This window comes from Phocoena sinus, chromosome 15, assembly GCF_008692025.1.
Source record: "Phocoena sinus isolate mPhoSin1 chromosome 15, mPhoSin1.pri, whole genome shotgun sequence".
NCBI classification, from domain to species: Eukaryota; Metazoa; Chordata; class Mammalia; order Artiodactyla; family Phocoenidae; genus Phocoena; species Phocoena sinus.
Window position 1 is genome coordinate 25,368,893 of NC_045777.1, and position 25,391 is coordinate 25,394,283.

The 25,391-nt window shown below is 48.8% G+C and overlaps 1 protein-coding gene across 5 annotated transcripts in view; it reads right to left on the reverse strand.

The window, feature by feature from the left end:
• Positions 1 to 22,565, reverse strand: part of ZNF341 (zinc finger protein 341) — a 43,411-nt gene extending 20,846 nt beyond the window's left edge. For 2 of the 5 annotated variants that reach the window (XM_032605908.1, XM_032605907.1), the window contains exons 1-7: positions 22,185 to 22,565; positions 16,561 to 16,671; positions 14,618 to 14,814; positions 11,873 to 12,022; positions 6,877 to 7,128; positions 2,984 to 3,179; positions 1,298 to 1,388 (exon numbers count right to left, since the gene is read on the reverse strand). In XM_032605908.1, coding sequence (XP_032461799.1) covers positions 1,298 to 1,388; positions 2,984 to 3,179; positions 6,877 to 7,128; positions 11,873 to 12,022; positions 14,618 to 14,814; positions 16,561 to 16,671; positions 22,185 to 22,374 — 1,187 coding nt within the window. In that variant the 5' untranslated portion in view covers positions 22,375 to 22,565. Of the gene's footprint in view, positions 1 to 1,297; positions 1,389 to 2,983; positions 3,180 to 6,876; positions 7,129 to 11,872; positions 12,023 to 14,617; positions 14,815 to 16,560; positions 16,672 to 20,681; positions 20,722 to 21,436; positions 21,445 to 22,184 lie in introns of those variants that run through there. The other 3 variants (XM_032605909.1, XM_032605910.1, XM_032605911.1) reach the window with 3 other exon arrangements.
• Positions 22,566 to 25,391: the final 2,826 nt, after the last annotated feature.

Genomic DNA, 25,391 nt, shown 5'->3' on the forward strand with positions numbered 1-25,391 from the left:
ACAGCACTTGTACCATTATTTAACATCTTCCTTCAAATCAATGTACTTTTTAAAAACTTAATAATTTAAAATGAAGTTTCCTGTTGTTATTATATATGGAAAACCACGTATAAATACAAAGTAACAAAAAAATGCAATTATTTATAAAACAATATTATTAAGATCTATAGGTGCACCATCCAGTAAGATAGACACAAACCACATGGAACTATTTAAACTTATTAAAATAAAGTTAAAAGCTCAGTTTCTCAGTCATACTAACTACATTTCAAGTACTCAGTAGCCATATGCTTACTGGCTACCCTATGGACAGTGGCTATTGGGGCCTTTCCTTCTTTGCAGAAAGTTCTATTGACACACACTAGTGCAGACCAGTGGTTTTCAAGAGAGATTGACTTTGCTCTCCCGGGGACATTTGGCAACGTTTGGAGACATTTTTGGTTGTCACAGCTGAGGAGTGAGGGGTGCTACTGGCATCTAATGGTTAGAGGTCAGGGATGCTGCTAAACATTCTACCAAGCCCCAGGCAGCCCCCAGAGAAAAGCATGATGTGATCTAAAACATCTCAATAGGCTGGTAGACCCTGGTCTAGAGAGAAGCTGCTGCATGCCGTGGTTGGAATCTCAGGCTCTCTCTCTCTCTCTGTTATAAAAGATGAACAAGTATGTGAGAGGCATTAAAGACAGACTACACCAAACTGAGGCTTTCTCCTTTGCCTGAAAGAAATTGAAAAAATAATTTTCTCACTATGTCTTTCAAGTCTTTTCAACACCAATATCCATAAACCACCTAAAATCATCTCATATCCCAATGTGCCACTCTGTGGGAAACACTGAACAAGTCCACCCCTCCACTTCACAATGGAAAACCTGAGGCCCAGAGGGGCTCCTTGCAGGTTCTTGGGACAAGGGGTGTCAAGGTTAGTGAGCAGAGAGCTTGTAGAGGCATATTCACACAGCATGGCTGTCCTCGAGGTCAGCCCTTTCTGCAGAAGCGAGACTGAGACACGCCTCCCACCCACAAAGCCCCTGTCCATTCAAGTAAATTCCTCCCCCACCTCAGCCCACTTGGACCTTCCCCATCACAGCAGGCAGGCCCCACAGATCCTGCCCACTGCTCCTGAGAAAGAAAAGGGAAAAATCATCCTGAGCTGGACTGAAGGTCTGAGAACCATGACAGACCAGATGGGGTCTTGGTCACCACCCAGACCAAGGGGCTGAGAAAGGAGCATCGCTTCCACGTGAATCCCTCAGCCTACCTCCCCCCAGGAAACGCCTGCCACACCATGCCTGGGTACCTTCGGATGTGCTGCTGCAGGTCGAAGTTTTTGGTGAATGACTTGTCACAATATGAGCACTTGAGTTTCTGAGCCTTTGGCTTCCCTGCAGCTGACAAAAAAAAAAAAGACAAAGAGGGAAGAAGGGGATGGTGAGCCTGAGGACAGAACTGAAGGTGCCAAGGGCAGCTTCCAGCCACTCTACCCCCTGGACTTGGGGCCAGACAGCTCACACCCTGGGAGGTCTACACCCATGGACAGGCAGGGGAAGAAGCACAGGTGAGTCTCTCACAGTGCCTGGGGGAGAAAAGCCCAGGACACGCTCTGGCTGGGAGAGTAGAGCAAACCCCTCAAAGGCTCCCTTCTGCCCTAGGATAAAATTCAACCTCTCTGCTGTGGCCTATGGGGCTCTGCATCCTCTACTTCCTTCCAACCTCATCATTCTTACCATCCAGCTGCAGCGGACTCCTTGCTAACCTTGAAAGACTTTAAACATGGTCCCACCTCAGGGCCTTTGCACCCGCTGTTCCCCCCTTCCCTAAAATGCTTGTCCCTCAGATAGTCACAAGACTGTTTCCTTCTCATCCCAGACATATAGGCAGCATCATTTTCCAGCCTCTCCCCAGTACTCTCATAGTACTCTGTTAATCTCCTTCCCAGGGTGACCCATAAATATTTATTTATTCCCTGTCTCTCCCATTAAACTGTGAATAATTAAGGGTGAGGAAATCATGACCCAAGATGCTAGATTTCCAGTTTGTTTGTTTTAATATTTATTTAATTTATTTACTTGGCTGCACCAGGTCTTAGGTGTGGCATGCGGGATCTTCTTTGTGGCATTTGGGATCTTTAGGTGCGGCATGCGAACTCGTAGTTGTGACATGTGGGATCTAGTTCCCTGAGCAGGGATGGAACCCAGTCCCCCTGCATTGGGAGTGTGGAGTCTTAGCCATGGGACCACCAGGCAAGTCCCTAGATTTCCAGTTTTTGACACCAAGCCTAGCACACAGATGCTCAACACGTTTGTGAAAAGAAGGAAGGTTGACTGAAACCCCCTGAAGAATTCTGAATTCCTCTGCCTTTCCCCACTACCACCACTTTTTGACATTGCCCCAACCCCATGCTTACCATCTCCAAAGGGGTGGCAGACATCACTGCTTGTCTGCCTATTAACCACTCACCCCTTCTTCTTTCTTCATAAATCCCCTACATAATGGGAACATCAATGTTCCTAGCAAAAGAGACATTTCCCAGCTTCCTTTGCAACTAGATATGGTCAAGTGACTAAGTGTTGACCAATGAGATGTAAGCAAAAGCATCATGCAGAACGTCTGGGAGTGGGAGATGCCTCTTTTATCCTTCTTACTTCCTGGAATATGAAATTGATGACTGGATCTCCAGCAGCCATTTTACATGATGAGGCACCCTGAGAACAAAAGCCATGTTCTAGGGATGGCAGAGCAGAAAGATAGAAGAAATGTGGGTACCTGGTAATTATATAGGCACACGATCTCCAGATTGCCTGCCTCTGGACTTAGTTCGCACAGAACAACAAAATTGTATCATTTTGAAGTCACTCTTATTTTGGATTTTCCATTACATGCAACCAAACTTAATCCTAACTATCACAAAAGGGAAGACTGGAACTAAGCAGCCTGTGGATAGGCCCATGCTGAGGAAAGATGCCACGGCAGGCTGTGGGCCCACCTTCTGGGAGTCCACTGGAACCTTTGGTCCGTCGGGTCTTCAGCGATGGTGGGGAGTCAAAGGTGGCCACTGCGCCCCTGGTGGCGCTGGTCATGGGGGCAGCAGGGTTTGGTCCTTTCGGTTTGAATCCTTGTTTGCCGGGGCTGTACACCTGGGGGGTGGGGTATACTGGAGCCTCCACACACTGGTTTGGCACCTATAAGTACAGAAGAGTCAGGGAGAGTGCCCTGGGAAGGGAGGGGAAGACCTGCCCCAGCCAGTGGGACCGTCACTGTGTCCCTGGCTGATCTTAGCCACCCCCAATCTACATCACCATCCTAACTCTCCCACCTTGCTCAGTCACCCCAGTCACTCCCAAGAACTTCATGATGCCAGCAGGCTAGAAGGAGCTTTGGAACCAGGCTGCCTGGGTTCAAATCCTGACTCTGCCACTTAACATTTAACTGACCTTGGGCAAGTCTTTTAAACTTCTGTCTCAGCTTCCACATCTGTAAAATGGGGCTAATCATAGCACCCCTCTCACGGGGTTATGAGGATTAAACGAGTTAACAAGTAAAGAGCTTAAAACAGTGCCTGGCATACAGTAAGCACCCAATCAACATTAGCTGTTGTGATTGCCGTTATTAGTAGTAGTAGTAGTTTGCTTGCACAGGAGAACTAGGAAGTCAGAAGGGTCTATGCCCTCACCAGCAACTCCACTTCTTAACCGACTCCACCCGATGCCACACCAGCACACATCCCTCGGCCAAGAATTGACACTGAAGCCACAAGAAAATTACCAAATGAATTCTGAGCCACCCAAACTCAGTGACCACTAAGCTTACATCATGACACTGGGGTGTGAAGAATTCATTTACTCATTCATCTATTCAGCATTCATTGGTCTTCCTGGGCTAGCCTATCCAAAATTCCATTTCCCATCCTCCTCTGCTTTATTTTTCTCCTTAGACATATCATTATCTAATAAATTGTACATTTTACTTACTTATCTTGTCTATTATCTGCCTAGTTTTGTGAAGGCAGGGACTTTTGCTTTGCTTTTGTTTCTTCCTCTATTCCCAGGCCTAGAGCAACGCTTGGCACAGGGTGGGGACTCAATAAATACTTGTTGAATGAATGAATTCATTTACGTACGTATTGGGCATCTAATATGGCACCAGTAGGTGCTTCTGCCGGGCCTCGTCTGTCGGGCCTTGGAACCATTCCTACACCTGCCCATGCTCTCTCCTGAAATGTAAAGGTGGGAAGCTGGGAACCACATTCCCAAGCATCCTTGCCAGCACAGTTCTGAACACAGATTAAGTTCTGCCCATGAGAAGCATCTGCATGAGATTTGGAAGGCAGAAGGGAGGTAGAAACCATTCTCCTCCGGCAGCTGTGCTGGGAGATAGGTGGGTTTGCAGTCATGAGTTTCGGGGTGGCTGGCTGAACCCTACATTCCCCTCCTGACCACTAGCCCCAAGGACAGCAGCGCAGCTGGAACCTCAGCAACAGAATCCTACAGTTCCCTCACCTCTGGGTACAGCAGCAGTGTCCTGGTTCTAAGGGCCAAGGAACACCAGCGACCCTGAAAATGAGTGGTGCTCAACAACCCTGACTTTTGCTCCTCCAGCCCTTCATCAGCTTTGTAAGCACCCAATTTCCTGTATTAAATCCCTTTGCCAGAAATACCTAGAGCGGTTTCAATTTTCCTGACCAATATGCAACTCAATAAATATTTGTCACAGTGAATGAATCACTCATCGTTCAAGTCATTACTGAGCAATTACATGACTGTCACTGGGTTAGTTCTCATTATCCTCGCAGCTCTGCAAGGGGAGTTCCCATTCTAGAGGAAAGGAAACTGAGGTCAGAAGACCCTATTTCAGATACCTACTGTAGGTGTACCACAGGCCAGGCACGCTGCCAGGTGCTAAGGATGCAAAATCAAAGATGACTCAGGGGGCTTCCCTGGTGGTGCAGTGGTTGACAGTCCACCTGCTGATGCAGGGGACACAGGTTCATGTCCCGGTCCGGGAAGATCCCACATGCTGTGGAGCGGCTGGGCCTGTGAGCCTGGCCGCTGAGCCTGCGCATCCGGAGCCTGTGCTCCGCAACGGGGGACACCACAACAGTGAGAGGCCCGCGTACCGCAAAAAAAAAAAAAAAAAAAAAAAGACTCAGGCTCTGTCCTCAAAGAGCACCCTCATCTACATGGAAAAAAAACAATGGCAGCTACCCCTATGCTGGCCCCCTCTGCCTATGAGACCACCACCGTCCTCTCAGCATCTCACTTAATTTTTTTTTTTTTAATTGAACAAGGTCCTTTTGTGTTATTCCCCCAGGCTAGGGAAAATCCCCCTGCAGGCTCTTATAACATCACATGGCTGGTGGAGGAATTTTCCCACTGGTCTAGTTCTCTTTCCATATAAATGCTACCTTACATGGAATGTCTATATGGCTGGATTCTAGACTGAGTCTGAGATAATGTGACCTCAAGTGCAGGTAGTCTCTTTCTATCGTAACCAAGCCCCCCAGCACTGGTGTCTGGCATGGTTCTGAACTCTTAGTGCCTTGAGAGTAGACTGCTTGTAGCTCAGAGTTCTTCAGCCGGGAATTAATATGGTACATATGGAACAGGCACACCTCAGAGTTATTGTGGGTTCAGTTACAGACCACTGCAATAAAGCGAATATCGCAATAAAGCAAGTCACACAAAAATTTTGATTTCCCAGTGCATATAAGTTATGCTTACACTATCCTGTAACCTGTTAAGTATGCAACAGCATTATATCTAAAAAATACATATATATACCTTAATTTAAAAAATTTTTTGACTTTATTGCTAAAAAATGTTAACCATCACCCCGTGCCTTCAGCGAGTCATAGTAATAACATCAAAGATCACAGATCACCATGACAAATATAATAATAATGAAAAAGTTTGAAATATTGCAAGGATTACCAAAATGTGACACAGAGACATGGAGTGAGCAAATGCTGTTGGAAAAAGGGCGCTGATAGACTTGCTTGACACAGGGTTGCCACAGACCTTCAATTTGTAAAAAAAAAAAGCACAATATCTACAAAGTGCAATAAAACAAGGTATGCCTGTACACTGACTGAATGGCCTCAGTTCTTTACCTCTTCTAGTAGCCAGGCCCTTTACAGTGTGACTTGCAGCTTTTCCCATCAAGAGGGGGCACCTATTTCCCGACTTCTTAAATCTAAGCTGGCCTTGTGACCTGCTTTGACCAACGGAAGTGACACTGTATCACCTACAAGCCTAAGCCTCAAGAAGTCTTGAGCATGTCTCTTGCATTACTGCACGTCCACCACTGTGGTGAGAACAGGCCTGGCTAAACTGCTGGAGGATGACAGATGCATGCAGCAGAGCCGGGTCACCCCACCAGACTTATCTCACACCCGGCCGTTCTAGAGCAGCGGATGCCAGCCAACCCCCAGACATGTGGGAGAACCCAGCCAAGATCAGCAGTTGCCAAGCTGACCACCATAGACGTGAGAAAAATAAACACTTTTTCCTATATACCACTGAGGTTTGCTGGATATTTCTTACAAGGCTATAGCTAACCAATATACCTAGCTTGTTAAAAAATATGAGACACTCACATATGTAATTTTTTGGAATCCTTTCCCCAAAAGGCAGGTATTCTCTTGACTGTCCTGAGCATTCCCTGAGGGCAGCTTGTATTTCTGCTACAACCTCTACTTCATTCCAGTTTCTCGTGGTTTGCATTTTACATTTACACGTGTAATGGCTCGATCTGGTTTTGCCCTCCACGGTATCTCTAGCAGTGTCTGGCACACAGCTGGTGTTCAGAAAAGGTTCAGGTTACCCATGATGACCACGACCAGTTTCTCCCCCTTCACCCCAAGCCCCAGCGTCTGCTCACCTCCAAGGGTGGGTAGGGCTGCATTCCCAATGCCTGGATCTCCACCGTTCCACTGCCAGTCAGGGGTGCTGTGGCACTATACACCTCCACCACGCCATTCCCGCCAGGGTTGGGACGCCCAGGGGGACCCAGGCTCTGGGATGGGGGTGGTGGAGGCTGGGGGGGTGGAGGTGGAGGCAGTGGTGGAGGGGGTGGAGGAGGAGGTGGAGGCTGGGTGAGGTAGCTCGGCGCGGAATGCATGTTCAGGCTACTCTGAAATCAGAAGAGAAAATTAAAGTGTCACGGCCTCTTTGATACCAGCTGTCTGATTTATCAGTGGGGAAGGACATTTGCCTTAGCCAGCCATGTGGAAAGAACAGCCACTCATAGGCAGCTCAGAGGACGGGGCTGAGAGGGGGCATGGAAACAAAGTCACGGGAGAGTTCGAGGAGCCATCAGTCTGGCGTTGCTATCCCTTTTCTCCATGACAGTCAGCAAAAATGGCCCAGCTTGTGCAGAAATGAGCTCACAGAGCAGGCCTAATGTTGTTGTCTTTAGAAGGGCTTGCGTGAGAGACTGACTCTGAACTGGCATCTGAGAACGTGCCTTGCAGAAGGTTTCCTATGTTGATAAGGCTATTTTGCCCACCTGGGCACTGACCCTACAACAACCCAGCTAGACTGTTCGCACAAACAATGTGATTGATGGTGAACCCCTCTTTCCCACATGGGGGTCTGGAATTTTGGTTTGTGGCTGGGTGCCTACGTGACCGATCCCCAATGAAAGCCCTGGCCTTAGAGTCGTAGGTGTGCTTCCCTGGCAGAAACACTGTGCACGTGTTGCTGCTCTTTTCTGCTGAAGGAAGATGCATGCTGTATGCAGCCCCGCCACTTCCCTGAGAGAGAACACTTTGGAGACTTGGAAGAACGTTAATTTTCTCCAGACTTCAGCTGCTGGGTCTTTTTCCCTTGCTGATCCTGCTGTGTATCCTTTTACCTAAATGAACCACAGCCATGAGCACAACCATCCTGAGTTCTGGGAGTCTCTCTCGAGTCACCAAATGTGCTGGTGGCATGGATCCCCGAAACACAGCCAATGACTTCTAGAAATTGATTCTACAAAAATAATTATTTTTTCTACAAAAGTAATCAAGCAGGTGGGCAAAGATAACCATACGTGGATGGTATTCCAGTAGTTTTTATAACAGCAAAAAATGGCAACGACCTAAATGTCCTTCCATGGAAGCCTGGCTAAACAGAGGATGGTCCATCCACATGGAATGGAACAGAACCCTTTGTGGTTGTTAAAGTGATGGTGCTGGGCTTCCCTGGTGGCGCAGTGGTTGAGAGTCTCCCTGCCGATGCAGGGGACGCGGGTTCGTGCCCCGGTCCGGGAGGATCCCACATGCCGCAGAGCGGCTGCACCCATGAGCCATGGCCACTGAGCCTGCGCGTCCAGAGCCTGTGCTCTGCAACGGGAGAGGCCACAACAGTGAGAGGCCTGCGTACCACAAAAATAAAAATAAAAATAAAGTGATGGTGCTGATCAATATTTCATTAAAGGGTGTCTCTCTTAATTGCTGTTCCTTGGGTTCCATAGTCATATGTCTAGAGAAAAATTGGGGGTGACAAAATCAAAAGTATTTCTTTACTGCAGGAAGAACCCAGGGACAGAGCAAGGGAAGAGGCAGAATGCCTCCCTCACAGCCTGGTTTGACCAGGGATCCTTTTTCTATTGGAAAATCCCAAGGAGCCACTGTTCTAAGGAACACTTTGGGAATACTGATGTAGGGTTGTAGGCACAGAAAGAGAATGATGTTATACAAAAGGCAAAGTAAGAAAAGCAAGTTCCAGAACAGTGCATATAGCCTGACCCATTTATATAGATGTGTGTATATATATAGATATGTACGTATTTTTTTTAATTTAATTTTTATTTTTGGTCTCATTTGGGTCTTTTGTTGCTGCACGCGGGCTTTCTCTAGTTGCGGCAAGTGGGGGCCGCTTTTCGTTGCAGTGCACGGGCTTCTCATTGCAGTGGCTTCTCTTGTTGTGGAGCATGGGCTCTAGGTGTGTGGGCTCAGTAGTTGTGGCACACGGGCTCAGTGGTTGTGGCTCACAGGCTCTAGGGCGCAGGCTCTGTAGTTGTGGCGCATGGGCTTAGTTGATCCACAGCATGTGGAATCTTCCCGGACCAGGGCTCAAACCTATGTCCCCTGCATTGGCTAGGCAGATTCTTAATCACTGTGCCACCAGGGAAGCCCAGAAATAGCTTTTTTTTTTTTTTCTGGCTGCATTGGGTCTTTGTTGCTGTGCGCAGGCTTTCTCTAGTTGTGGTGAGCAGGGGCTACTCTTCATTGTGGTGCGCGGGCTTCTCATTGCAGTGGCTTCTCTTGTTGCAGAGCATGGGCTCTAGGCGCACAGGCTTCAGTAGCTGTGGCACACGGGCTCAGTAGTTGTAGCTTGCAGGCTCTAGAGAGCAGGCTCAGTAGCTGTGGCGTACGGGCTTAGTTGCTCCACAGCGTGTGGGATCTTCCCGGACCAGGGCTCGAACCCATGTGCCCTGCATTGTCAGGTGGATTCTTAACCCCTGCACTACCAGGGAAGTCCCAGAAATAGCTTTTTAAATAAATATATTTAAAACATACACATCTGAGTCTTTTCTTTTCTTTTCTTTTAAATATTTATTTATTTGGTTGCACTGTCTTAGTTGTGGCAGGCGGGCTCCTTAGTTGCAGCAGGCAAGTTTCTTAGTTGCAGCTCGAGGGCTTCTTAGTTGTGGGTTGCCAGCTCCTTAGTTGCAGCACATGGGCTCCTTAGCTGTGGCATGCGAACCCTTTTATTTATTTATTTGTTTGTTTGTTTATTCTTGACTGCATTGGGTCTTCACTGCTGCACGCGGGCTTTCTCTAGTTGTGGTGAGTGGGGGTCACTCTTCATTGTGGTGCACAGGCTTCTCATTGGGGTGGCTTCTCTTGTTGCAGAGCACTGGCTCTAGGGCGCACGGGATTCAGGAGTTGTGGTGCACAGGCTTAGTTGCTCCGAGGCATGTGGGATCTTCCCAGACCAGGGCTCATACCCACGTCCCCTGCATTGGCAGGCAGATTCTTAACCACTGCACCACCAGAGAATCCCGACATGCGAACTCTTAGTTGCAGCATGCATGTGGGATCTAGTTCCCTGACCAGGAATCAAACCTGGGCCCCCTACATTGGGAGCGTGGAGTCTTATCCACTGGAACGCCAGTGAAGTCCCTCTATGTGCATTCGAAGGTCAGGAAAGCCAGACACCAAAATTTTGGCAGTGTTTTCTTTGGGTAGAGAGAGTAAGGGTGATTGACTGATTGATTTCCCAATTTTTTCTTTTTTTGGGGGGGGCAGCACAGTCTGGCTTGTGGGACTTTAGTTCCCCAACCAGGGATTGAACCCAGGCCCTCGGCAGTAGAAACATGGAGTCCTAACCACTGGACCACCAAGGAATTCCCTGATTTCCCAATTTTAATTCTGTAAAGTTTCAAACCTACAGAAAGGTTGCAAAAAGAATACAATGAACAGTCTTTATACTTCATCTAATTCACCAGTTGCTACCATTTTGCTACATCTGCAATGTCTGTGTGTGTGTGTGTACACACACATACACATATTTGTGCTTTGTCAAGTCACTTGAAAGTTAGTTACAGACATCACGACACTTTATTCCTTAAAACTGTACTCAGATGCATCTCCTAAGAACAAGGGCATTCTCCTATATAACCACAATTCAATGATCATACACGGGAAATTGAATATTGATATAATACTATTATCTAAAATATTCAGATTCCGGGACTTCCCTGGTGGCGCAATGGTTAAGACTCTGTGCTCCCAGGGCAGGATGCCTGGGTTCAATCCCTGGTCAGGGAACTAGATTCCACATGCATGCCACAACTAAGAGTTCACATGCCACAACTAAGGAGCCCTCCTGCCACAACTTAGGAGCCCATGTGCTTCAACTAAGGAGCTGGTGAGCCTCAACTAAGGAGCCCACCTGCCGCAACTAAAGACCCAGCACAACCAAATAAATAAATTTTTTTTTTTTTTAAATTTTGCGGTACGTGGGCCTCTCACTGTTGTGGCTTCTCCCGTTGCGGAGCACAGGCTCCGGATGCGCAGGCTCCGGATGCGCAGGCTCAGCGGCCATGGCTCCCGGGCCCAGCTGCTCTGCGGCATGTGGGATCCTCCTGGACCGGGGCACGAACCCGCGTCCCCTGCATCAGCAGGCGGACTCCCAACCACTGCGCCGCCAGGGAAGCCCAATAAATATTTTTTTAATAACTAAAATAAAATATTCAGATTCCTCCAAATTCTAATCTCCCCAAGTGTCCCAATAAGGCCTTTACCGCTTCCCCCACACCCCAGCCAATACAGGATCCAGCCAAGAATTGTAAATTCAGTCAGTTGCCAGGTCTCTCTACTTTCCAGTTGAGAATAATTTTTTTTTTTTACTTTTCTATTGTGTACTTTCTAGTGTTTTTCTAATGCACATGGAACACTTCTGTTAAGAATAAAAATAGGGGCTTCCCTGGTGGCGCAGTGGTTGAGAGTCCGCCTGCCAATGCAGGGGACGCGAGTTCGTGCCCGGGTCCGGGAGGATCCCACATGCCGCGGAGCGGCTGGGCCCGTGAGCCATGGCCGCTGAGCCTGTGCGTCCGGAGCCTGTGCTCCACAACGGGAGAGGCCACAACAGTGAGAGGCCCGCGTACCGCAAAAAAAAAAAAAAAAAAAAAAAAAAAAGAATAAAAATAGGAGTCAAAACAACTGGACTGTGGCTATGAAACCCCAAAGTCATGTTCCGGGTCCCAGCTGAATGCGGCAGCTTCCCCACCCACAGCAGGGCTGGCCAAGGGGAAGCTGACAGGCCTCCTTAGCTTGAGGGAGAGTTGGGGCCAAGCCCCCTTCTCTCTACAAGATTCTGAATCTGCAGGAGTCAACATGCAGGCCTAGAATCAAGATCCCGTGAGAAACTGGCCACCTTCTTACCTGCACAGGCGGGGGGACCTGGGGCATGGGCTGGTCCAGGGACGTGAAGGCCGACATGGCAGACATGAGCACGTCATCGCTTACCAAGATGTTCCCCTGCACCAGGGTCTGGATCAGTGGGGATGGGGGCACAGTAATGTACGTGGAGATCTGGACAGTGAGAGAGAGAGAGAGAGAGAGGAAGGGAGAGGAAGGGAGAGAAAGAACACACCTGAGACTGTGGAAGGAAGCAGATGGCATGATGCAAAAGATCTGGGTTCTGGAGTCCCACAGACCTGGATTCTATTTCCACTTCTGCTACTGCTCCCTGCCATGTGACCCTGGGAAAGTCACTCCACCTCTCTCAACCTCCATTCCCTCGTCTATCAAACGAGGAGAATAAGTCACACCTCCATGTAAGGCATATACCCTGTGACTCAGCAACAATCCTTCTGGGCCTCTGTCCTAGAGAAACACTCACACCTGTCCACAGGGAGTCCACAGAAAAAGAGTACTCTGCACAGCCTTGTTTCTAATAGTGAAAAACTGGAAATAACCTTGATGTCCATCAGTAGGAGAATAGATCAAAAAATACAATATAGTCATGGATAGAATACTATAGAGAGCAAGTAAGAGGTATTGCATGGAAAATCAAATTATACAATAACATGTACATTATATATCCTCATCTTTAAAAATCTAAAACGATACTACTATGTAATTCCTATGCGTACTTAAGTAAGTATGTGAAAGTATAATAATATGCTCTCAGGTTAACAGCAAGGATGAAAGGCAGACCTTACAAGAGGGTGTCAAACATGCAGTGACTATTCCTGTCAGCAGATGTAAAGCGTGTTTTGTTTTGTTTATTTGTTGCCTTTCTTTCCTGGCATCTTCCTAAGTCATCTGTCTGGAGGACCCCTGGGGACAGCGGCAACTGGGCCACTGAACCCAGAGTCCCTGCTCAAACAGGATGTCCTTGCCCTCAACCAAGCAAGGACAACCCAGGCAGTTTAGGGACACACCCCATGTCATGGCCAGGAAAGGCAGTGACATGTATTTTTACAATGTCACATGCATTAGGCTGAGACAAAAAATGGGAAATCATTTTCACGTCCATCCAACTCACTTAGGCAGAGGGATTCGTGTCTGCCCATTAACAACGGATTGTGTTCTAAAGTTTTTTCCTTGCCCAGGACTGGAAGAATTTCCCTCTCTCCTACTGAAAAAAAAAAAAAGGGGGGGGGAGTGGGGGGAGAAGGAACATTTTCTACTAACAAAACTCATAATCAAGGAGTGAGAAAATGACTGTTCTGTGTTAGAAGATGTCTATGGTAACTTGAAAATGTACATGTCCTATGGATCTGGAGGTGAACACTTTTATCTTGATGGCAGGAATTATGTCTATACAATGGGTGAAGATAATGTTTTAGAGGAATAAGGAGACAAGAGGAAGCCAGAGGGAAACCTGACCCCGTGACCTGGCATCCTGGGACATGCCCAGCCCCCTATTTTTTTTTTTTTTTTAAAAACATCTTTATTGGGGTATAATTGCTTTACAATGATGTGTTAGTTTCTGCTTTATAACAAAGTGAATCAGTTATACATACACATATGTTCCCATATCTCTTCCCTCTTGCGTCTCCCTCCCTCCCACCCTCCCTAGAGGAGTCTTTAATCCCTCTGAGCTCCCACCCACAGTGTCTTTGCTCCAGAACTGTGTTCCTGACTGAGAACTCTGCAAGCTTCTCCAGATACCCACAGCCTGCCCTGTGACCTCCAGACTTGTATATCTGTCTGCATCTTCACTGCCTCCACTTAAAGGTCCAATGGGCGTCTCAAATTCAACATGAGCAGCTGAACTCCTGACACCCCCCCACACACACAAACCTTCTCCTTATTGTTTTCCCCACTTTGGTTAATGGCAACTCCAACTCTAGTCATCCTTGACTCCTCTTAAGCTCACACCCTAAATCCAATCCATCCACAAGCTCTGTCAGCTCCACCTTCTAAATATTTTGAAAATCTCACCCCTTCTCTCCACCTCCACTGCCACTATCCTGGTCAAGCCACCACTACCCACTGCCTGGATTTGTACAGTAGCACCCTAATCAGGCTCCTGGATTTCTCTCTTGACTCCCATCAAAATCTACTGTCTACAGCAGCTACAGTGACCTAGTTAAAGTGTAAATCAGACTATATCCCTCTTCTGCTCAAAACCCTCCAATGGCTCCCATCTCATGCAGAGTAAAAGCCCACAGACCGACAAGATTTGCCAGGATCCCCTTATTGCCTCTCTGACCTTATCACCTCTCACCCTCCTCACTCACTCACTCAGGTCTAGCCACTCTCACCTCCTTGCTGTTCCTGGAATAAAGCCAGCACGCTTCCACCTCAGGACCTTTGCACTTGCTGATCCGGCCCCCTGGAATACTCTTCCCCAAAGTAGCTTCATGACTATTTCTCATCTCCCTAGGTCTCTGCACAAATGTCACCTCTTCACAGAGCTCGTCCCAGAGCCCCATATACAAAAGGGCAAAAGCTCCCATCCCTCTCTTGACATCCCCTATCTCTCTGCACTTATCCTGGGAAAAGTACATCTCTACACATCTGTTTGGGTACTATCTATCTCACTCAATGCCATGAAGGCAGTGACCTGGTCTGTTTGTCCACCCCTGTACCCCCAGTGCCCACACAGTGCCTGACACACAGTGGGTGCTCAAAAAAGACTTGACTAGATAAATGAACCAACGAATGGATAAATACCTGGCGATTGGCAGGAGGCGGGGCTTGTTGGACTGCTGTGGGTGCTGCCGAAGGTGTGTAGATGCTGTTGGTAGCCAGTGAGACTGTGGCCAGGGGTGGGGCACTCCCCTGGCACTGTTCCCGCTTGTGGGTCATAAACGCCGGCAGTGAGTTGAACTGCTTCTTACACTTCCCGCAGAGAAAGACATCCTCGTCATCTAGGGGTCATGCCCACAGAGCAGCAGAGGGAGGGAAATAATGAAAAAAAGCAAGAAAAAAGGAGGGGGCATCACAGAGAGAAACGGGAGGCCCGTGGCTGGACCATGAGAAAGGCAAAGTAACGGCATCCCATGACTCAACGCGTGAGGGTCAAGCATCAACTCTGTGCTTCCTACGAGCTTTCAAACCATATTGGCACCTGAAGGAATATCCAGCCAGGTTCGCCCAGGAGTCAAAAAATTAGAAATCAGGAAATCGTAAGGTGGGTTCGCTTCAAGAGCTGATACATTCAGAATCTTTATCCTGCCTGAATTTATTCACCAGTCCCCAAATGGGCTGCATGATCACACTCCTCAGTGCCCTTGCATCCCCTGTCCTCCCTGCCAAGCTGCCTCTCTCAGAACAACTCATTCTGCAAGGTTCAGCTCAGATGTCACTTCCTCCAGGAAGCCCTCCTCAAGCAGTGTTCACAGTTCCTTCCTCTGGGCAAGCCTCTCTTATCACATTTTTCCCATCACCACCATATTTCCTAAGGGAAGGAAATATCTCTTATTTATCACCATAACTAAAATATTTTCTGGGCACATAGGAGGCCTTCAGTGGATGTCTGCTGAATGCATGAAAAACTAAATCAATGATCAGCTACAGTTAACACCATCCATTATTGAAGGCCCACCACAGGCCATGCACTGTGCCAAGCTCCTGATATGTTATGGCAGAAATGTCTAATTGTCCTTCAATATTCACTCTTCCTTGTTAAAAAGTAATACAAATTTTAGTGAGAAACATGGCCATCTAGTTAAAGACCATATTTCCCAGACTTTTTTGCAGCTAGACATGTCATGTGACTGAATTCTGACCAATAGGAGAAGAGAAGTATACTGTCTACACAACTTCCTCCTAAAAGGAAGGGGTATGACTTCTACTTCCTTCTTTCTTCCCTTCCTGTTGGCTGGAGTGTGGAAATGAAAGCGGGAGGTTGGAGCAGCCATCTTGGACCGCATGCTGAGAGCAGCAGAGCCATATGAAAGAAGGGGTCTGAGTCATCAGGACTTATGCAACAAAGAAATAAACTTTAATCTTGTACAAACTACAAGAAACTTGCATATCTTATTTATGACAGCTAAAACCGAATCCCAAGTACCCTCACAAGATTCCTATGAGGTAGGACTATTATCCCCATTTTACAGATGTGGAAACTGAGGGCACAGAGCGGTTAACTCACTTGCCCAAGGTCACAGAGCCAAACTATGTGAACAAGGATTCAAACTCAGGTGTGTGTCTCTCTGTCCCCAGCACGGTTCCCAAGTACTCAAAAATCTTTGTAGAATGAACGGATGAACACCTAGACTCACACAGGGCTCTAAAGGAAGTTCATTGCCCTCTGTGTGTCGCAAGGGCCTGGGCTGTAAATTGGAGAGATGCATGCTTAGCCTCATAGAGGGGAAGCTGAGAAATGACTTTGGGTCAAAGGGACAAGCATTGCTAAGCATCGGGGCTCCTAGTCATTCTCTGTCATGATCCCCACATTCACTAAGTGACTGAAAAAGACTGTCCTCAGAGCTAAGCAGAGAAAAGTCTGAGCCTGAAGATCCAGGCTGGGAGGAAGGGGAGAGCCTTCAGACGTGAGAGGACAACCTGGGAACCACAGTGGGCAGTTCACTCCCACATCCCCTCATCAGCCCCACCTGTTTTCACAGGAAGCTACTTACCCTTCCCACTGGTGAACCTGAGCAGATACTCACCCAGTGGCTGGATAGCAGGGGGTGCATTGACGCTCTGGCCTGTTGGATCAGAAACTGCTCCTTGGCCATCCAACAGTGACTGGACAGCTAGGACAGTCTGATTGTCCATTCCTGAAGAAAGAAAAGCAGCCTTTCTGGAAGGTGGGCCCAGCATCCCGCCCTGACTTCACCCTTACAAGCCAGACCCATTGCAAGGCCCCCACGGCAAAAATGTCTGTCTGTGCACTGAAATGCTTTCTCTCCAACTTCTATTGCAATAGATCCCAAGATTTGTGGCTGGGAACATGGCCCCAGAATAAAGATTACACCCCCCAGCCACTCTTGCAGCTAGAGAATGTCTAAGTTCTGGTCAACGGGAGCTCTGGGGAAATGTTATTAAAAGCTGCCTGGCACGTGACCCCCCCTTCTTTGTCCGATCCTCCATCCTGCTTCCTAGAACAAGAAGATGATGGTGGGAACTCTAGCCACCATCCCAGATCATGAGGACAAGGGCACTACACGGCAAAAGATTGGAAAGATTCTGGGTCTCTGAGCACCTTGTAGAACACAGCCACTGTCACAGCTCTAGACTGCCTCTTTCTGGACTCCCACATGAGAGAAATAAACTTCTAGCCTGTTTAAGCCACTGCTGGGTTGGGCTTCTCTCTTACTCATGGCTGAATCTAATCCGAAATGCAACAACCCCTCTGGAAATCATGTTACTAAGTCTTCCCCATCCACACCCCACAAATCCCACAAATCTGTTTGCACTTGGGCTTCTCTTGTTTTCCAATGTGTGCTTATTTTTTCAGTTCCTCAATAAACAGCGTAATCTGGATTGTGGTCGGGGGGGACTCTTGAGAAGCTGCCTACGTCCATGTTTTCCAACCAGTTGTCACTGTTGAGGTTCTCAGTAGTACACTGTCCAGCCGTGTCACCAGCTGGAAGACAGGCCTCCTCACATCTAAGTGGCCACCAAGGCACACTGCCTCCCTCCCCAATAACCCAGAGGGCGCCTCCTTCTCTCTGTCCTCACAGCCAACCTCTCACCTGGACACGTGCCCCATCTTCTAACTGAAAGGTAACTAGAACCATTAGCTCCTGCAGCCAAACTGAATGCATACTTTCCCCGGTCACAGTGCAGGTTGTGTGCCTCCTGAGGCCAGCCCTTCTCTCCACCTCCTCCAGCTCCTTCAGAAGCCGTTCTCCGCTAGCTGGCCCATCTCACACTGTGCCCACAACTCTTTCCCAGCAGCGGCTACACACACTCAGGTTTCTCTAGAATGGCCTCCCTCGAACTCATGTTCTCATCTCTCCTCCCTTCAATATCAAGCATCCGATGAGAGCTGGCTACACCCTCCATCTCCTCTGCCCACCTCCCAGTCCTCCTTCAGCCACTCCAGTGGGGCTTAAGCCCCCATCATTCCACCAGAATCACCAAAGACCACCTGGCAGCATCAGACATTCTTTCTTGAAACACTCCCTTCTCGGGCTCCAGGGCGCCACCCTTCCTGGGTCTTCCCCTACCTCTCTGCTCGCTCTTTCCCAGCCTCCCTTACTCTTTTCTCCTGCCCATCCCCTAAATGTTTCTATTTTTGAAGGCTTCCTTCCATCTGGCTCTCTCTCCTCTCCCTCTTACACTCTCCCTGAGAATCCTCACTTGCCCTCATTTAGTTCTCCCTAATATCTGGAGTTTCAAACCTGGGGTTCATGCTCCTCCAGAAGGAGCTTCAGTAAATCTTCTATCATCTAATGCAAAACTGTATGTCAGCATTTGTGTGCAAATCTGTACATGAATGTTCATAGCAGTTTTATTCATAATAGTAAAAAACTGGAAACAAGTCAGATGTCCTTCAGTGGGTGAACAGTTAAACAAACTGCAGTGCATCCATACCACGGAGCGCTGCTCAGCAATAAAAAGGAGCAACCTATTGATACAATAAACGACTTGGACGAATCTCCAGGGAATTACAATGAATGAAAAAAGCCAATCTCAAAGGTTATATACTTTATGATTCCCATTACATGACATTCTTTTTTATAAATTTATTTATTTATTTTTGGCTGTGTTGGGTCTTCGTTTCTGTGTGAGGGCTTTCTCTAGTTGCGGCGAGCGGGGCCCTCTCACTGTCGCGGCCTCTCTTGCTGCGGAGCACAGGCTCCAGACGCGCAGGCGCGGTAGTTGTGGCTCACGGGCCTAGTTGCTCCGTTTAATGTGGGATCTTCCCAGACCAGGGCTCGAACCCGTGTCCCCTGCATTGGCAGGCAGACTCTCAGCCACTGTGCCACCAGGGAAGCCCTACATGACATTCTTGAAATGATAATATTTTAGAAATGGAGAACAGATTAGTGTGGTTGGCGGACATCAGGGATGGGGAGCAGGGGAAGGAGGTGGGTGGGGCCATAAAAGGGCAACATCTTGTAGTGATAGAACTGTTCTGTATGTCGACTGGTTATAAGACTATAGGATAGTTTTACAAGATGTTACATTGTGGGAAACTAAGTAGAGGATAAATGGAATCTCTCTGTATTATTTCTACAACTGCATGTGAATCTACAGAAAAAAAAAAGTATTTCAAAATAAAAAGTTTAATTTAAAAAAAATATTGGGGGCTTCCCTGGTGGCGCAGCGGTTAAGAATCTGTCTGCCAATGCATGGGACACGGGTTCCAGCCCTGGTCCGAGAAGATCCCACATGCCGCGGAGCAGCTAAGCCCGTGCGCCACGACTACTGAGCCTGCGCTCTAGAGCCCACGAGCCCCAACTACTGAAGCCCGCGTGCCTAGAGCTCATGCTCCACAAGAGAAGCCACCGCAATGAGAAGCCTGCGCAACGCAACGAAGAGTAGCCCCGGCTCCCCGCAACTGGAGAAAAAGCCCACGCAGCAATGAAGACCCAACACAGCCAAAAATAAATAAATAAATTTATTTTAAGAAATATATTGGGACTTCCCTGGTGGTCCAGCCTGGGTAGGACTCCACGCTCCCAATGCGGGGGGCCCGGGTTCAATCCCTGGTCGGGGGAGCTAAATCCCACATGCATGCTGCAACTAAGATGCTGCATACTGCAACTAAAACCCGGTGCAGCCAAAATAAATCAATGACTATTTTTCTTTTAATAAAATAAAAAATACTGCCTGTCAAAACTATGGAGACAATAAAAAGATTAGTGGTTGCCAGGGGTGGGGGGAGGGATGAATAGGCAGAGCACAAAGGATTTTTAGGGCAGTGAAAGTACTCTGTACAATATTACAATGATGGATACATGTCATTATACAACTGTCCAATAGAATGTACACCACCAAGAGTGAAACTTAAGATAAATCATGGACTTCGGGTGGTTATGATGTGTCAATGCAGGTTCATCCTCGGTAACAAATGTACCACTCTGATGAGTTACCTCGATTAAAGGGGAGGTTATGAATGTGTAGGATCAAAGGTATACAGAAAGTCTCTGTACCTTCCTCTCAACTGTGCAAACCTAAAACTGCTCTAAAAAAATTGTCTTTGAAAAAAATACTGTCTACGTAAAACTCAAACCAAACGTGTCATTCCCCACCCCTAAGTTTGTTCCTCTCCTAGTAATCCTCATCAATAAGAACAGGGCACCACTGTCCACCCAGCTAAAGCCCCTGGGGCACCCCTTAACCTTAAGGGATTCTTCCCTTAACCTATCTCCCTTCACACCCTGATTTCCGGTCCTTCAGCAAGTCTAGCCTACTCTGTCTCCCAAATATCTCTCAGATCCACTTCTCCTCCATCCCCACAGCTGTCCCCAGAGCCCAGGCCACCATCAGTTTCCAGCAGGACAGCCGCAGTGGTCTCACCTCCCCTCGGCCACTCTGACCCCTCCTGTCTGTTCTCAGAGCAGCCAGGGTGAACTTTATAATAAACATACGTTAGCTTGTGCAGCTCCTCTGCTGAAAACCCTTTCTCAGTTCCACACTGATGCCAAGACAAAGTTCAGAAGCCTCATCTCTAGCTGCTCATATGAACTTCTGTGAATCCTAGACCTCTCTCCCCACCAGGGCTTTGCAAATGCAGTCCCCACTGCCTGGGTCACCTCTGGATCCCCACAGTTCTGCTGCCCTTCTCCTAGCCCAGCACGCATCACACAGTCCCAGGAACTGATTTTTCCTTTACCTTCTTCATCACTCAATACAGGAACACATTCTTGTAGTGAAAATTCAAACACTGAGGAAGTCCATGAACCTAGAGAGAAAGCAGGCCTCACACCATCCTGTTGGCCTTCCAGAGGGAGCCACCAATGACCCTGGCCTTCCACATCCATCACCCATCACAGCACTGAACACCAGCTGAGGTTATCTTTACTGTTTAACTTTTCTATAATTCTATAATTTCTACATCCCTTACCAACGAGTATTCCTGAAACTTAACCTTCCCAGATGTGGGGAGGATTACACATTTCGTGGTGAGAGAGCTGATCCTCCGAGATGTTAAGAGACACAGCTGAGACCTCCTGGGGAGTTGCAGGACTCAAAGCCTCAGCCACATACCACTAGTCCAGCCTACTTTCAGTTTGCACTCTAATTATGTGTATACTCATCTCATCCCTCCAAGAGCATTCTTGGGTCTGTATCCCCCTAGCATCAACTCTGGGCCATGGCCCTGAATTCTCTGAGGCTTCCTTTCCAACTCCTAGCAAGTGCACATGGAGGCTCTCAGTGTTTGCCTGTCTCCAAAGCTCACAATTCCCAGAGCCTGAGGACCATTCACATCCTAGGACCTCGCAGAGCATGGGACAACCAGTCGGTGCGGTGTTTGCTGGTTTGGGTCTGGTAACTTGGCGTCCCGGCCAACCACACCGTTGGCACCCATCCTTTCTTGGTCTGGGTTTATAATACTCTGCACCCCATAATGGTGCACAAAGTAGTCACCCCGTGTTTGCTGGTTTCGGTCCAAGGCCTGGCCTTGCACACAGGCGGCGCCGATCCTTTCCTGGTCTGAATTTAAGACACTATGTCAGAGCGCGAGGCACACAGTTGGCGCTCAATACAAGTTCTTAATGGTCAGGACCCCTCGCTCAGCCCCCCTCCCTCCGCAGCCGCTGCTGCACCACGGTCCCCCTGGATGCAGCCCCCGCCAGCCCTCGCGTCCGCGGTGCAGCCATGCTCGCCTCGCGGTTCCCGGCTGTTCCCTCCAGGAAACTGCCCCCCAGCCCCAACCGCGCGCCGCCCGGGCCCTAGCGGCGGCAGCTGTTCTGGTCCGAGGCTCCCCTCCCGCTGCGCCAGCCGTCTACGGCTGTTCCGCTCTCGGTGCTCTCCCCCAGGGCCTTCTCTCTCCCGCTGTGCCTGTCCGGTTGAACGCACCACCCTACCCACCCCGCACCCGCCGCCGCAGCCGCCGCCGGGCCTAGGCTCCCGCGGCTGTTCCGGTCCCGAGATGCCCCCACAACCACCACTGAGCCTCAACTCCGCTTCTGTTCAGGCCCCACTGCCCCCCCACCCCTGCCGACCTCCGCTCCCGCGGCTGTTCCCATCCATGGCCCTCCCGCCCCGCTGGCTGTTCCGGCCCGGCGCCCTCCGCCCCGCAGGCGCCACGCGCCCTGGGCCCCGCGCTGCGAGTTCGCGGCGGGAGGAGGCGCAAGGCGGAACAGCCGCCTCCCCAGTCCCCGCCGCCGCTCACCCTCCAGGGCCTCGAAGATCGTCTGCGCCATTTTGGAGCCGCCGCCGCTGGAGCCCGAAGCCGGGCTGCGCGAGCATTGTGGGAGCCGTGGTGGCGGCGGCGTCGGGGCCGCCAGGGGGCGCCCTCCTTCCTCCTCGGAGCTCCTCCACCATCCCGGAAAACCAGGAATGGCTCGCGGGACCCCCAGCATCCCGGGGCTCTCCCAGCCCCACCTGGATAACCCAGTTATTGGACACGTGGACCCCTATCTCTGCAGCATTTTGATACCAACCAGGGTTCTTGGCTTTCCCCAATGAATGGAAGTTGACTAGAGGCCAGATAAGAAATTCAGGCAAGGCTTTATTGGGGCCCTTGCTGCAGCAGCAGGGAGGGAGAGCAAACAACAGGTTCCCTTGCTTGCTTGCTGAGGGAGGGCAAGCTTGTTCCTTATATGGGGTGAAGGTAGGGGTGTGTCCAGGGGTTAGGTGGAGGGGTGGTTTAGGTGTTTTGTCCACCCCTTAGGTGGTATTGTGTGCAAGGGGACATGTGCAGTACCCTGCTTTTGCTCCCAACACCCAGTTTTTGTTCCTGGTTCTTCACAAATGGCAGTTGGGTTTTTTTGTCTTTTTGTATCTTTGGGGTCCATAATTTGCCCCAACCGTGCATGCATGCACACAGTTATTTTTAGTCCCATGTAGTTTCTTTGCATTTTGTTGCTCAGGGAGATGTGTGTCCAGGTGCAAGCATTGCAGCAAAGGGTCCCAGGTCCCAGCCTGTCTCAATTTGAACCCCTAACTCTGTGCACTGACCCCATCCCTGTTGCACACAGGCACCTCCCAACCCTGTTTTCTGGACCTCCAGCCCCACCACACTGGACCTGACTCCAGCTCTGTGATACAGACCTCTGTCCAATTGCCTGAGACCCCCAACTCTGCAACAGGGACTGAATATTTCCACTGTACGCAGAGTAACAGGGAAGAGCAAAATCTGACTCCATGTTGGATCTGTTTCTTTTACTTTAACCTTTGCTTTTGGATGCTTTTGTTACTATCATCACTAAGAGGATGCTGTCTATAGCTGTAAGCATACATAATGGCTTACCTCAGGGAACCCCGACCCTCTGCCTGAATGTTAAAGTGCCTTTGTTCAGCTCACAGGAAGACATTCAGACCCTACCCATCTGTGAATGGCTGCAGAAAAGAGGAAATTAACACATCCCCTCTCCAGTTCTGGCCAAGCCATGAGATAGTTTGCAAGACTTATGGCCTTTTTACCTTACTTCCTCACCTCCTCCCCCTCTCTGTTCTATAAATGAAACTGGCATACCGACCCTGATAAGATGCTATTCTGGGACGTTATTGTGGTGGTCCCAGTGTGGGTTGGAAAACAATTTCCAGACACAAGGCAGAATGTAAGGAAAGTAGAGTTTCTTAAAGAGAAGGGTTGCTACAAGAACAGCAGGCTGACTTCCTGGTAGCCAGGGAAAGTCGACAATGAGCATGGGTTGCCTGTCTGTTTTTATAGCCAGGGAACCTGCAAGTCATCTGCTGACTGGACAGAGTATGTGTACCTTCAGTGTGCTGAGCGGGAGAAAAATGGGGCAAATGTCTTTTCTTATACGGGATGGGAAAGGGACATGCTGTTTGGGAGGGCTCTGGGACAGTGCAATGGTCACATTGTGACACAGTGATAGGAGTCCTGTAATTCTTTGTTCTGGCAATATTGGCCCTTTGAGTTTATCTTGTTCTTTGTCCTTGGAGCACACCACATTCCCCCCTCTCTTTATTTATAGGACCAATTTTTTGGCCCTATTGGATATCCTGCTCATGTCTACCTACCTGCCTAGCTCCTTCTCAGGTGATCGGGAACCCTTTTAGTAAGGAGAAGGGGCAACGATATCTCTGGCTACTTCCTGCTGGGTGGGGGCTTTTGTAGGGGCCCTGGGTTCCCGATGCCTGCTCTCTGTCAGGGTGTATTTACAGAGGGAGATGAGAGCCCACGGAATGATAAGGCGGCTTGTTCCAATGTAGTCCGTGTGCCAGTTGGCTGGTATGCTTGTTGTAGCACCATCTGGAATTGAATCTTTTGAACCTGTCAGGAGATGAACTTAGATAATGTGTTAATAATGCAGGGGCCAAGCAACAAAACAAAGGCTTCAAGATTAATGGTCCCAACAAGGGCAACAATGTCCATATCTGGATCCCCATAGAGGAGAGGAGGCTAGAAAGCCAGCTGGGGCCCTGTCCTGCTCTCTGTTTTAAACCTTCAATGAATTTGATGTTTTTCTTTAGAATCTGAAGGTCTTCTTCAACCTGGACAGAGGTATTAATATAGAAGCAGCATGTCTCATTTAATAGGGCACAGACACCCCCTGCCTCAGCTGTTATAACATTAAGGGCCCTCCTATTTTGTAAAACCACCTCAACCAAAGAGCCTGGGGCTGACTGCTCTTCCTCAATGGCTGCTACTGTAGCCTTCCAAGATTCCTGGACCATGATGGTGGGATTGAGAACACTCCTCTCTAAGAGGGGTATGCCTGCAAACCCAAAGAGACTTCTAAAGACACAATGTATTATTTTGGGCCAATCAAGAATTGGGTTATCTAAAAAAAAAAAATAAAAAAGGGACTTCCCTGGTGACACAGTGGTTAAGAATCCACCTGCCAATGCAGGGGACACGGGTTCAAGCCCTGGTCCAGGAAGATCCCACATGCCACAGAGCAACTAAGCCTGTGCACCACAGCTACTGAGCCTGTGCTCTAGAGCCCACAAGCCACAACTACTGAGCCCACATGCCACAACTACTGAAGCCCACATGCCTCGAGCCCGTGCTCCACAGCAAGAGAAGCCACTGAAATGAGAAGCCCGCACACCACCACAAAGAGTAGCCCCTGCTCACCGCAACTAGAGAAAGCCCGTGCACAGCAACAAAGACCCAACGCAGCCAAAAAAAAATTAAATTAAAAAAAAAAAAAAAAAGAATTGGGTTATCATAAGCTTGTTGCCCCCACTCAGTGGTTCATTTTTGTCTCTCCCGGACAGGTCTTAAGGCCTCCTCGAGGAAGTACCCAAGGTTGGGAATACCTCCTGAGGAAGCTAAATCCTTAATAGTCATAATGGTCATCTCTGGGACCACAGCAATAATTGTGCAGGAGCTCCTTCAAAGTGTGGGAAGATCCAGATAGACCCTGTTACCTCACAGAAATGAAAATCTGGTGCCCTTCAAGGA